Genomic DNA, 12,174 nt, shown 5'->3' with positions numbered 1-12,174 from the left:
TTCAGGCAAATTTTATGAGTAGATAGTCCTACACAACAGGGGTATCCTTTATGGGGGAGAGATACTTTTCAAGCTTAGCATAAGTTGTCTAGCATAGAAGTAGGACAGATTCTGTGGGTCTGGAAGCTTCTCAACAGGTGTCAGAGAAAGTTGGGTTTGAGAAAATGAACAACCCCTCAAGTTATAATAACAGTTCTGTTTGGGTTTTATTGTTTTTTTTTAATTTTTTTTCATTTCAAAAATTTTAAATTAATTTTTTATTAATTACACTTTATTTACTTTGTATCCCAGCTGTAGCCCCCTCCCTCAGCCCCTCTCAATCATGTCCTCCCTCCCTCTTCTCCTACCATTCTCCTCCCCTAGTCCACTAATAGGGGAGGTCCTCCTCCCCTTCCATCTGACCCTAGTCTATCAGGTCTCATCAGGACTGGCTGAATTGTCTTCCTCTGTGCCTGGTAACAGTGATCAAAGAGCCTTCCACTGAGTTCATGTCAGAGACAGCCCCTGTTCCCCATACTAGGGTAACCCCCTTGGACACTGAGCTGCCAAAACTTTGGGTAGAGTGCAGGGAATCTTCTGAAAGAAGGGGGATATGAAAGACCTGGAAGAGACAGGAGTTCCACCAGGAGAGCAAGAGAACAAAAAAATTCTGGACACAGGTTTATTTTCTGAGACTGATACGCCAACCAAGGACCATGCATGGAGACAACCTAGAACCCATAGACCTGTACAGATAGATGCAGTCCATGGCAACTACAGTAGACTGAGAAAAAGTATATGTGAAATTTGAAATCATGGAAAGTGGATTAAAATCCCATTGCAATTCCTGTACAGGATACGATCTTTGTTAAGTTCTTTACCCAGCTATCTGAGCACATCCTCAGTCATGGGGACAAAATCATCTTTCTGTATGACTGTAGTAAGGACACAGTGAAAACCTCACCAAGTGCCAAAGTTGGGATGGGGTACATGTCTGAAATCTCACAAAGACACATCAGTTAATGCTATCTCTCTCTCTAGTGATCCACCACTCCAATCCACTGTCAGAGTGCTTCTGACTGTGCCTAGATATTGCTAATATCTGTAAAATGAGAAGTACTGTTTTCTCTTAATTGACTCTTGATCAAAAAGGACCTACCCCTGTGGATCCCAGTCCAGGCCACACACAAGCCTCAATGTGAGGTCAGCCAGTGGAAAGGGAGAACTGACCTGCTCTCCCAGATGGATGTAGTGGGGGTAGCAAAGGCTCAGGTGGAGTCAGAGAGTTTTCTTAATGAAAACACCTCCTCAGTGCTCCATCTCTATTCATCACCAAGCTCTTGGGTATCCCTGCTTCTGTAAATTGTGTCTTTCTAATTCCCACCATTGATTAACCATATTGTGCAGTTTATAGATCAGTAATAGTGGCTAACGGAAAATGAAGCAAACTGTTGTTCTGAGATAAAAGGACAGATACTCGTGTTTTCTCTGATACAGGAATCTTGGAGGGCACAACATAGAAAGAGACAAAAAGGAAAGCCTGTGTCTTAGTGCTTGCAGCACTCTTCCATGAGCTAAGGAACACACTTGGCTCATCAACTTTAATTAAAGATTTGAGGAAAATATTTTTATCATAAGCACGGATATAACATAAAGCCAAATACAAATTTGCAAGAGTGTTTTAATATAACATTTCTGGAAATTATACACTCCACTGGTCACTGGCTGCTGTATTGTTCAAATTCCATCTGCTCTCCTGAGATTCTGTTCTGCCCGATGTGGCATTTGAATGAGAAATCTGTAAAGGCATTAGTTTAGGCCACAACATGTGAAACCATCACTCGACAAACCGTAAATGAATCAAACTGAGGAGGGGAGGAAGAACAGAAGGAGAAAGCCAGGGAAAAGAAAGCAAAGAAGGAAGTATGGAAGATGAGAAGAAAAGGAAGGTATAGTGGAGAAGACAGCTGAAGTGCAGGACATGGTGAGATTTGACCAGAGGAGGAAGACTCTGAGCAGATGCTGAGCCTGATGGGCAACTGTTGGGCAGAGTGAATGGAATTTTAGGTAAGAACTGGGAAATAGTAAGAGCTGGAGAGGACAGGGTCTCCACAAGGAGAGCAACAGAACAAAAAAAATTTGAACACAGGGAACTTCCCAGAGACTCATACTCCAACCAAGGACTATTCATGGAGATAACCCAAAACCCCTGTACAGATGTAGCCCAGGGCAGTTCAGAGTCCAATTGGGTTACATAGTAATGTGAAGAGGGACTGCCTCTGACATAATCTGATTGGCCTGCTCTTTGATCACCTCCCTCTGGGGGGGAACAGCCTTACCAGGCCATAGTAGAGGACAATGCAGCCACTTTTGATGTGAACTGACAGACTAAGATCAGAAAGGAGAGGAGAACCTCCCCTATCAGTGGACTTGGGGAGTGGCATGCAAGCAGAGGGAGGAGGGAGGGTGGGATTGGGAGGGGAGGAGGGAGGGGCTTATGGGGGGATGCAGAATGAATAAAGTGTAATTGATGAAAAATTAAAAAAAAACTTTCAATTAAAAAAAATAAAAGTATTGGCTAGGCTGCCTTATCCCCCCCACCAAAAAAAAAAAAAAAAAAAAAAAAAAAAAGAACACAATGGCTATAGTCAATCACACAGACTTTGAACACAGGGCAGACTTAGCTCTGATATCCTAAACATCCCTAATTCCTCCCTTTCTCAGCTCCGAACTTTCTCTTCTCCTCTTCCTTATGCTCATTGTTACCTGCACAGCCTGTCTTCACTGCAGTAAAATGTTCTGTTCAGACTATTATCTGTAACCTATCTCCTAATGGACTCTGCAGAGGTAATTTGTATTAATTGGAAGGTATTCCCCATAATAATAGATTTGCGGAATTAGTGGTAGAGGACTGGTTTTGAGGCAGATGGATGGAGCCAAATAGAAGTAGGTGAACAACCCCAAGTGTCCTGTAGGTGGATGATCTGTGTCAGCCTGTGCTGTAGCAGACCTTGTTGGAAGCACCATATTTGGGAACTGCCCACACAGTACAAGTAGGAGCTGGAATCTAGCAGACAATTAAATCTTCTCCCACACCCTCTACATAGCAAGGAGCTCAGGGAAAGACAACCATAATGCAAAAAAAAAAAAAAAATGACCAAACAGAAATAAAGGGACTATAGACAAAAGAAAGGCAAATGCTATTTGGAAGTAAGGAGAAAAGGAAGGAAACATGCATTCAGGCACAACAGTCGAGGAGCGCCTATTAAACATTGTTCTCCCTAAAAACTGATTTATTTCTTTGAGTGTTTGTATGATGTATATATTTGTATGTGATGTTTGTTTCTGTATGTGTGCATTTATATTTGTGTGATGTGTGTATTTGCATATTATGTTTGTGCTGTTTGTGGATATGAATGTGATCCTTGGGTGTGCTCATGTGTGGAAGGGTTTTACACATATCTTGGTGCATGTGTGGAGGTTAGATACCTTAGGAATTCTGTAGCTCTGGAAGTGAAATATCACATCGGCTCTCTATAGTACTGGGGATCCAAACTCAGGTCCTCACAGTTACACAACAAACACTTCGGTCATTAGCTACCTCATGAACCCTGCAAAGTTCCTTAAATTGTTGTGGATTCAGGACTGTCTTTAGAGGTATACTTTTTCATCAAAGGTAAATTGTTAAAAATGATATGCACACAAGTATGTTGGCTTTTACCCTCACTTTCTTTTTGTCTTCATCGTTGCCGATGTCACCCTGAAAAGCTCAATCAATTCGGCTGGTGGTGTAGGAAACAAACAGAATTACCCTCCCCCAAGAGTATGTACAAAGGAAAGTAGACAGTATAGAGACATTTGGATTTATGTTTGAGGATCATTTATAAATGTTAACACATTAACCTGAAGCACCCAACTCTAAAATTTTTTTTTCCATGCAGCAGACACCAAAGGTGTTAGGATGTATCACCAAGCCCCAGTTGGGGCGACCAGAATCCATGCTGTTGAGCTTTAATTATACATTCCTGAATGACCAGTTCTCATTTTCCTGACAAAAAAAAATAAAAGAATTTATAGACCAGAAGATTTCATCAAAGTGATGGATACAGACAGTGTTTGGAATATGGCCATTCTGTATTGCCAGCAAAGAACTTCATCTCAGAGCACTGAGCACCTTCTGAGCATCTATTACTCTCATTTGTCACAAACAATGGCAGCATTTGTAGAGTACATTTTAGCTAAAAATCTGTGATTTTTTGTGTTTAGGAGCTCATACATCCCTGTGCCTTCAATTTCCTTGCTCAGTATTCTATTTGAAGAACTTGTGAGCTATAATTTTAAATTTCCTATTGGGATTCCTTACTAGCTGTTACATGAGCTTGTGTAATTATTTCAGTTTTCTTTCCAACATTTTGTTCCATTTCTTCTAAGCCTCATAACTCCTTTAAAAAATGAAGGGTCTAGAGAGATAATTTAGGTGGCAAAGTTCTTCCCGTGAAAGCTTTAAAACCTGAGTTTGACTCTTGGAACCACAAAGTTGGTTATGACGTTAACACCACAAAGATAGTTATGACCTAAACACACACTGTGGCATGCACAGACTTTAAGTGAACACAGATATTGGGAAAACAACACAAAATTAAAATAATATATGCATGTCAAAACATGTACATGTAATCCCAGAACTAGAGGATGCCTAGAACTAGCCTAATGCCTACTTGGACAAACTGGTGCTCTCTATTTCATTGAAAGACTTTGGCTCAAAGAAGATACAGAACTGGCTTAAAAATAAGACACAGTCTTTTCTGCAGTATCCACATGTACAAACACACATGTGCATGTACACACAAATATACAAAATATAAATTTATGAAAAATCAAATCTTACTATGCTAATTTTATTTTCCAGCATCCACATAGTGGCTCACAACTTCTTTAACTCCAGTTCAAGGATTCCCCATACCCTCTTCTCAATTCTTCAGGGACCAACCATGTGGGATAGTGCACATGAATGTATATGCATGAATGTATGCATATATATGCACATGAAAGCAAAACACTCATGTGAATACAATTAATGATAGTTTATGATTTGAAACTCCTCCATGAAATTGCATCTTTTATTTTTAAAAAGAAAACATTTTATTACTAACCCACTTCTTTACTTTCTACTCTTTCCCTGTGTCAATCCACAGTGTCCCCGCTTCTAGTCTGCTGAGTTTCGTCACACCTTAGCTTCAATTTTACTTTTCTCAAGAGCACATTTGGATGCTCCAGTCAATGTGGAAGAAGCTCATTGTATGCCTTCCATTGCATTCATGTTTACCTGTGTTGCGACATTTACCACTGACATGATTAACAAATTATGTTCCTGGCATCCAGCTTTTCACCCTGCATGGAGCTCACGTTGTATATATTACTCAGTAATCATCACTTCTCCAACTACACAGGAAACTCGACATCGAGGAAGAAAAACAATACTTGGAGTGACTTTCATTGACACGTTCTTCAAATGAGTAACACACTAACTGCGGACACTTGCACCTTTCTTCTCATAGCTAAGATGACATAAGTGTCTCAAAGTCTTTTCACAAGAGTAATGTATGGGATCCCCATTAAGCAAACATCCTTTCCATAAACCAGCACTAAATTCCATTAAATAGAATAAAAATGCACCCTTTATATTAAACCTAAGGCAGTGAAAGAAATTTCTTAAAGCAATGGGGACAATTTTCAGATTATAGAAAAACAAAACATTCAAAACATTGCTTAAAGAAAGTTAATCGAATGAAATCCAAGTTGTAATTAGTAATTTCAGGTGGCAAAAGAAGCTTTTGTTCAGGACTCAAATGGCTTCACAGTGCCTATGTTAGGACTGGCATGCAGTGCATCTGGAGAAGCATGCAGAGGGGATCTGTGCTGCAGATCTCACTCTCTGTAAGGCAGTCTGCCCTTCTGTTTCATTTTACAGCTGACTTCTACTTGGAACTTCCACAACAGTTTCAAGGGTTGTTAAAATAGCAACATGAAGCAAAGAAATTTTCAAAACAAAACTCTGACAATATGAAGTAGAAAAATTTTAGTTTAAGATTGAAAATTCTTCCTAGAAAACCATTATATTATTCCCTCATTCATCTACTTGATCAGTATTTTAGGCGTTGGATACAGTAATTAAAACATGACAAAGAGGTATTGCATCTTAGTTGAGGCCACATGAACTAATGAAATTGTTACAAAAACGAGATTAATAGGGGCATGTAACTTAGACTGAGAAAATACAAAATCATAGTTTATTTATTCTTTGACATTTTCATACCTGTATGCAATATATCTTGGTTCTTCCCATCTCTATCCTCCCCTTCCATTTCTCTAGATACTCACAGCACATACCACAATAGAAAATGTATGTGTGTGTGTTTGTGTGTGTGTGTTTGTGTGTGTGTGTTTGTTGGCAGAGAGGAAAATTTTAAGAGAAAATGGTATTGTAGGTCAAATTAATAAGCAGCTCATATAAATAAATCCAAGAGATAAGAGACAGTGTGGTTTGTTTGTACACTTTAGAGCTCCATATTTTGTTAGGAGAGATATTGGTGATGAGATTTAGATTATTACACAAAGCCAGATCAGAGCTTGCACCTCAGCAGAACTATGATCTGGCAATGGCAGACTTAAGGGAATGTCATTGTCAAAAGAAGTGCCCTTTGTGGCATTGTCCAGCGCTAGTGAGTACACAGCAGGGTATTCTAAATTGCTCCTTGAAGTTTTCTTTATCTGTTATTAAACTTTAATAAAAAGGCATGAAAGAAAAATATATCCTCAACCCACCCCAGAGTACAAGCCCAGATATAAAGTTGCTTTTCTTTGAACAATGTGATATTTACTGTAATGTTTCAAATTTTGACCTGAATGTTTTTGGCACTTTATTTTTTCAGGTATGACTCAGGAGTTGGATTTGGAGAAAACTGCTAGCTCGTGCCCTTTTCCAGGGCTAAGGTTATGAGGCTGATCTTAGAGAAAACTTGCCAAATTCCTGTAGATATTACAAAAACTACCCAGTAAAAGAAGTGCTTTGGAAGATATATTGTTGCAAAGATGTGTTTAAAAATGGATATAGATAGTATTCAGAGTTTACACATTGCTTAGATTAGTGATTTGGAGGACATGATTAGGTTTTGCACAAGTGAAACTCATTCATCTGAATTAAATCACCAATGGCTGCCTTGCTGGACAGCCTTGTAAGTTGTATGCTGTAGGCTGCATGCCTACTAGTAAGAATTAAAATCACATTAAATTCTTACTCTGATTATAATTGTCTCCCAGTTTTGAAGTGCACTGACCTCAAGCACACACTTGAAATGTGTGTGAAACAACCTGTAAGTAGCATCTGTAGTTAACAGTGAGAACACATTACAAGTAAACATCTTAATAACTAACCCCAGGCCTTTACTCAGCAAATCAAGGAAGTTAGTGACCTTTACAAGGTCACCAGGCAAAGGTGCAATGTTTTAATGAATGAAAAAATAACCATTTAAAATAACAAATGTTAGTATTGTTTCCAAATTAGTACAATGCAACTAACTTCTCCCTAAAATCTTAAAATGCCGTTGTCTTCTGCCTTATTAGGAAACTGAAACCATTCCCCATCTTCTTATCTGTTGTGAATAATTATCACATGCAGGCAATATTTCATCACAGTTCTGCGTTATCAACTGAAAGACAATGGATTTCCAACTGAAGAATTATGACATGCTTCAAACCATATCATTTTGTGATAAATGGATACAGGTAAATAAAATTATTCACTCAAAGAAAACTGGAACCAGTTAGACAGATTAGCAGACGGAAGGGAAGACTAAAACTGGGAAGATGGCCATTCCTTACAAGAAAATGAAGGTGAGACCAGAGCTGCTCATAGTCATTAATCTTCTTGTAAGCCTGTTCTTTTATTACAAATTTCTTTCTTTAGTTCTTAGTTTATATTTTATAGTTGAAAAGTGTTAATCTACTTTAGATATGGGGCTAAAGTGAAGGAAATGGAGGGCAATCTCAGGTCGATCATTAAAGGTCAAAATGAGCTAGTTTGATAGTGGAGGAAGTTTCTCTACTTTTCCAAGTGAGCAGTGGTGTTCCCTGAGTTTTGATAGCTGTAGATGTCACAGAAAATACTGCACAGCCATCCTTCTGCTCTGCAAAAACAGCAAAATCCCTGCTCATATTACTCTTCCATTTGGTTTGCTAACAGCCTTCATGTAATTCAAGGTCTGATATCTCTTTACTGTCATAATGAATGTCCTCACAGGTCTTGCGAAATTCAATATGTGAGAAAAATCTACAGCAGGCAGTTTTATATTCTGATCATAGTAACACATCTCTGGGACTCTAATAATGGGCAGCAATAAATTTCAAATAGGTGCTTAGTGATTTTTCTAAGTTACTTCAGAAAAAATAAAACTACTGTAAAACTAAAATTTACATTATGTAACACGTTTCTTGTAAAATGAAATTAACATTATCTCTGTGTCATATACAGTCCTCCGGTTTTCTGAATACCATACTTCTGTCATGATAAAAATCTGATTTCCCTAATCATAGAAGAATATCTTTAGTAAGATGTTTAGCTGCTGTTCAGTTTGGACTGGGCACATATCTCAGTTGCTGGCTTATTTTTACTGGCAGGCTAGAAAGCACAACATTTGAATAGGTAATTGACCCCTGACCTGAAACATTGCCGGGACTAGGACTTGTTAGTGGCTAGCTTCTGGTTTCATTTAATTATCTCCCAAGTCATACCATAGCTCCTTGTCTCACAGGAGTTGAACATATAATACTTTTAAAATTTTACATATCCCTACATCTATATTCAAAATTAACCAGTCCCCTCAGGGCAACCCAAAGGAAACACTGTAGCTGTTTAATATCCTGAAACTCTAGAATGGGGAAATTTCCAGAGGTTTTTATTGCTGGTGCATAATTGCATTCTCACAAAAGATTTGTAATATCTATATTATGGCTGGACTCCTTCTAACCTGACTTTGTTTTCATTGTGCTTAATTAGAAAACTATAAAAGTTGTAACTGGGTAAGCATTCATTTTTTTTCCTTGTGAAGATGAATGTACATGTTTGAGACAGAGTATGAGTAAATCAAACATGTATGTAAATAGGTTCTCATACACTACACAACTTGCAACAGCAAGTCATTACAAAAGAAGACAGCCAATTAAAAGTTAGTTTTTAAAGAAACCTCACACCTCTAACCATGCACCACGGAAGAACCTGTGCAAACAATCTCTTTTCAAGGCTGCTGTTACTAATGACATGGAAATTCCTTAAAACGTAGGGAAAATAATCTTGAAATTTATTTTTACAGATCAAATTAAAAGAAAATTATTGGAAAGGAAATGTCTAACTCATCAGACTATATATATGAATGGGATCAGATTGTGCATCTGTAGAAAATACAATATCTATACTTGATGAATAAAAGTTGTGAGCATCAGCCAGGAGAAATTGGAAAATATTCATGGTTGCCTTGAAAGGTTTTGACTGCTGGGCTCTGAAGACCAAATATCCATTGATTTCCGAACCAGTGGTTGTTGCAAAACTATTGTTTACTGAATTTATACAATTTTCACAATATAATAAACAATCACTCCTATTCCTTAAGAAAACTAACTCTAGAATATTTAGCAAGCTGCACTCACCCATTTGCTTTGTTGCTAGGAAATGGGGTATGCAACTGCCACTTAAATTTTTTTGGAAAATTCTTATAACCAACTTTCTTTTTAAATGCTCAGAGCAGATTTTGTAACTGCCTTGTCTATGAAAGGCTGAAGCCTTAAACCCACGCTGTTTAGTTTTCTGTATGTTATATTATGTTTCTGTATGTATTTTAAAATATATTGACCACAGTTAAATTAATTTACAGAAAATACGGCTCCGAGAAGATGAAAGGGTGGTACTATCAAAAGGTTGATACCTGAGGAAGCCCAAGGCACACACTTGTGCTTCTGTCATTTTCTTCAACCTTTTGTGTATCAAAGTATTCTTCCTCTCTAGAAAAGGGATCATTCTAAGGGGAAAACTGTTTAGAGCCACACCTTTGCATCATTTGGACAACACTGACCTCTAGTGTTTCAGGAGGTAGAGAAAATAGCTCAGGCTCTTGAGTCTTTTTCTTGGGTACCATGGGAATAATTTCAAGAAGGGGAAAAGAAGAGGAGGAGGAGGAAAGAAAGAGGAAAAGCTCAACAAGAAAATTCAATTTACCTGGCTTTAACCTGCCTTAATATAGTCTCTAAAGTAATTTACTAGCTTCTCCCATCCTAATAGAGAGGGTAGCCTCTTTTGTCTAACTTTATAACAGAAACTTTGAGAAAATACCATAACTACGGACTGTGAGCTTTCCAATCTTTGGATCACAGAAACACTAGCTATGCTTTAAACATATATTTACTTGTCTTCCTTCTGGAATTTGAACAAGATCCTCTAAGGATTAAGGAACCAGGCAGAAGAATCTCCTGCAATAAGTCTTCTCACTTTTTTAAACCTGATATTGGCAATACAAATTACAATTGTTCTAATATAAATAATATTTCTGAGGTTTCTGTTTAACAACAGAAGATGAGGGGACAAATCCAGAGACTCGAGGGACTGTGGTAAGACATCCTTGCAAACAACACAGATGGCTTAATTGAATCAAGTTTCATTTATGAGTTCCCAGGGATGGAAAACTTCCCTTCTTCTGTCTAGAGAAGCAGCTGAGCAATTGAGCTTGAACCTCTCATGGCTTTACAGGTTTATTCAAGTTTGACAAACTGCATTCTTTAAAAACATAATGCAGGTGGCAGATCTCTCAGAGTCAAGAATTTCTTCCTACCAAATTAAGTGTATGATTTCTGGGGTCAAAACATGGATAACATAGTGCATACTCACTATTCTTTCACAGGCACCAGGAGTATAGCAGTAGAGTGTGTACTAAAGCTCTTCCTCCTGTAATAGGACTGCCATTGACCTCCTGGGGTGACTGTATTTGGGCTACAATTCTTCATCCCAAACTTACAATCCCAGTACCCAGTTTATAATATTCTACAGCTGAAACCTTATGCCTAAGGCAGTGGAGAGAACTAAGGGCTTAGGATGGAAGTGGGGGTTAGGCAAATTGCAAATAGGTGGGAGCTGTAGTCTGCTCTTATCACAGAGTTCTGTGGCTCTGAACCATCTCTGCCCCTAGAGGCTTGCCCTTGGCCAGTGCATCCTTGGCTGAGATTAAGACCATGAGTAGGAGGCTAAGGAAACTTTATGATTCCAAAGAAGGGCAGGCAATCCAGCAGAGCAAGCTCATGAGAGCTCTGCTAACTTTTGGAATGGCTGGAGGAGTTGAACTGCCCTGGTGATGGTTTTCACCCTGCATTTTCCTTTTACCCAGAGCATATACAGTCGGTCAGCAGATACTTATTCTAAGTAGCGTCTTATTCCACCCTATCATCCCGCCCCCAGCTCTGAGTACTCACAATTTGTCGCTGTTAATCCTAAATGCCACAAGCCAGAGAGCACCAAAGTCAAAACGCTGGCTAGTCTTGGTACAGAATCCATTTCCCCGAGTGAGTGATCTCTTCCAATGGAATCCCAAATTTGCAGGCACCAGACTTGGCTTTTCTTTTTCTTCCCTTCTCTCTCTGTTGTCTTTCCTCTGAGCCTTCTGACTCCTTCCCACCCACCTTGAACAGACTCTCTCCTTCACTCCATCCTGCTCCTCATAATCTCCACTGAAATCGTAACAGGGCTTCCTTATAGCTGAGAGCGGCGATACAGGTTAACAGTTACTGCAACTGTCCTTTTCTGTGCTCGCCTTCCTCGCCTGCCTTTTCTTCCTCCGGATTTCCTTTCTTAAAGGTTCAAATCCAAACTCTAGGGCAGCTTTTGGCGCCCAGCTCCGCTAATAGCCGAAAGTACCACATTCCTGCGCTTGGCTGGATTCAGCACCAGGGTGGCGGACAGCTCCTTATAGGTGCAGCTTGCGCGGCACCGCCCCCTGGCAGAGCCCGCCCTGGCGCTCGCCTATAAGAGTGGCCTGGGCGGGTCCTTGGTCTCTCCTGCGTCCCAGCAATGCTGGGTTCGCAAAGAGAAAAGATCACTCCACTCTCTTCTTTCTATTCATACATCCCAGCATCCGTAATTGCAGAACTACTTGCCGC

General features: G+C 39.2%; 1 protein-coding gene across 3 annotated transcripts in view; it reads right to left on the bottom strand.

Annotated features, from left to right (window-relative positions):
• LOC110563726 (contactin-associated protein like 5-1-like) overlaps positions 1-11,965 on the bottom strand; it is a 785,262-nt gene extending 773,297 nt beyond the window's left edge. For all 3 annotated transcript variants that reach the window (XM_060371606.1, XM_060371607.1, XM_060371608.1), the window contains exon 1: positions 11,491-11,965. In XM_060371606.1, the coding sequence (XP_060227589.1) occupies positions 11,491-11,572 (82 nt within the window). In that variant the 5' untranslated portion in view covers positions 11,573-11,965. The remainder of the gene's footprint in view (positions 1-11,490) is intronic.
• Positions 11,966-12,174: the final 209 nt, after the last annotated feature.

The sequence above is a fragment of the Meriones unguiculatus genome, chromosome 18 (assembly GCF_030254825.1).
Source record: "Meriones unguiculatus strain TT.TT164.6M chromosome 18, Bangor_MerUng_6.1, whole genome shotgun sequence".
NCBI classification, from domain to species: domain Eukaryota; kingdom Metazoa; phylum Chordata; class Mammalia; order Rodentia; family Muridae; genus Meriones; species Meriones unguiculatus.
The sequence above is the reverse complement of the archived record's forward strand: the minus strand, read 5'-3'. Positions and strand labels throughout refer to the sequence as shown.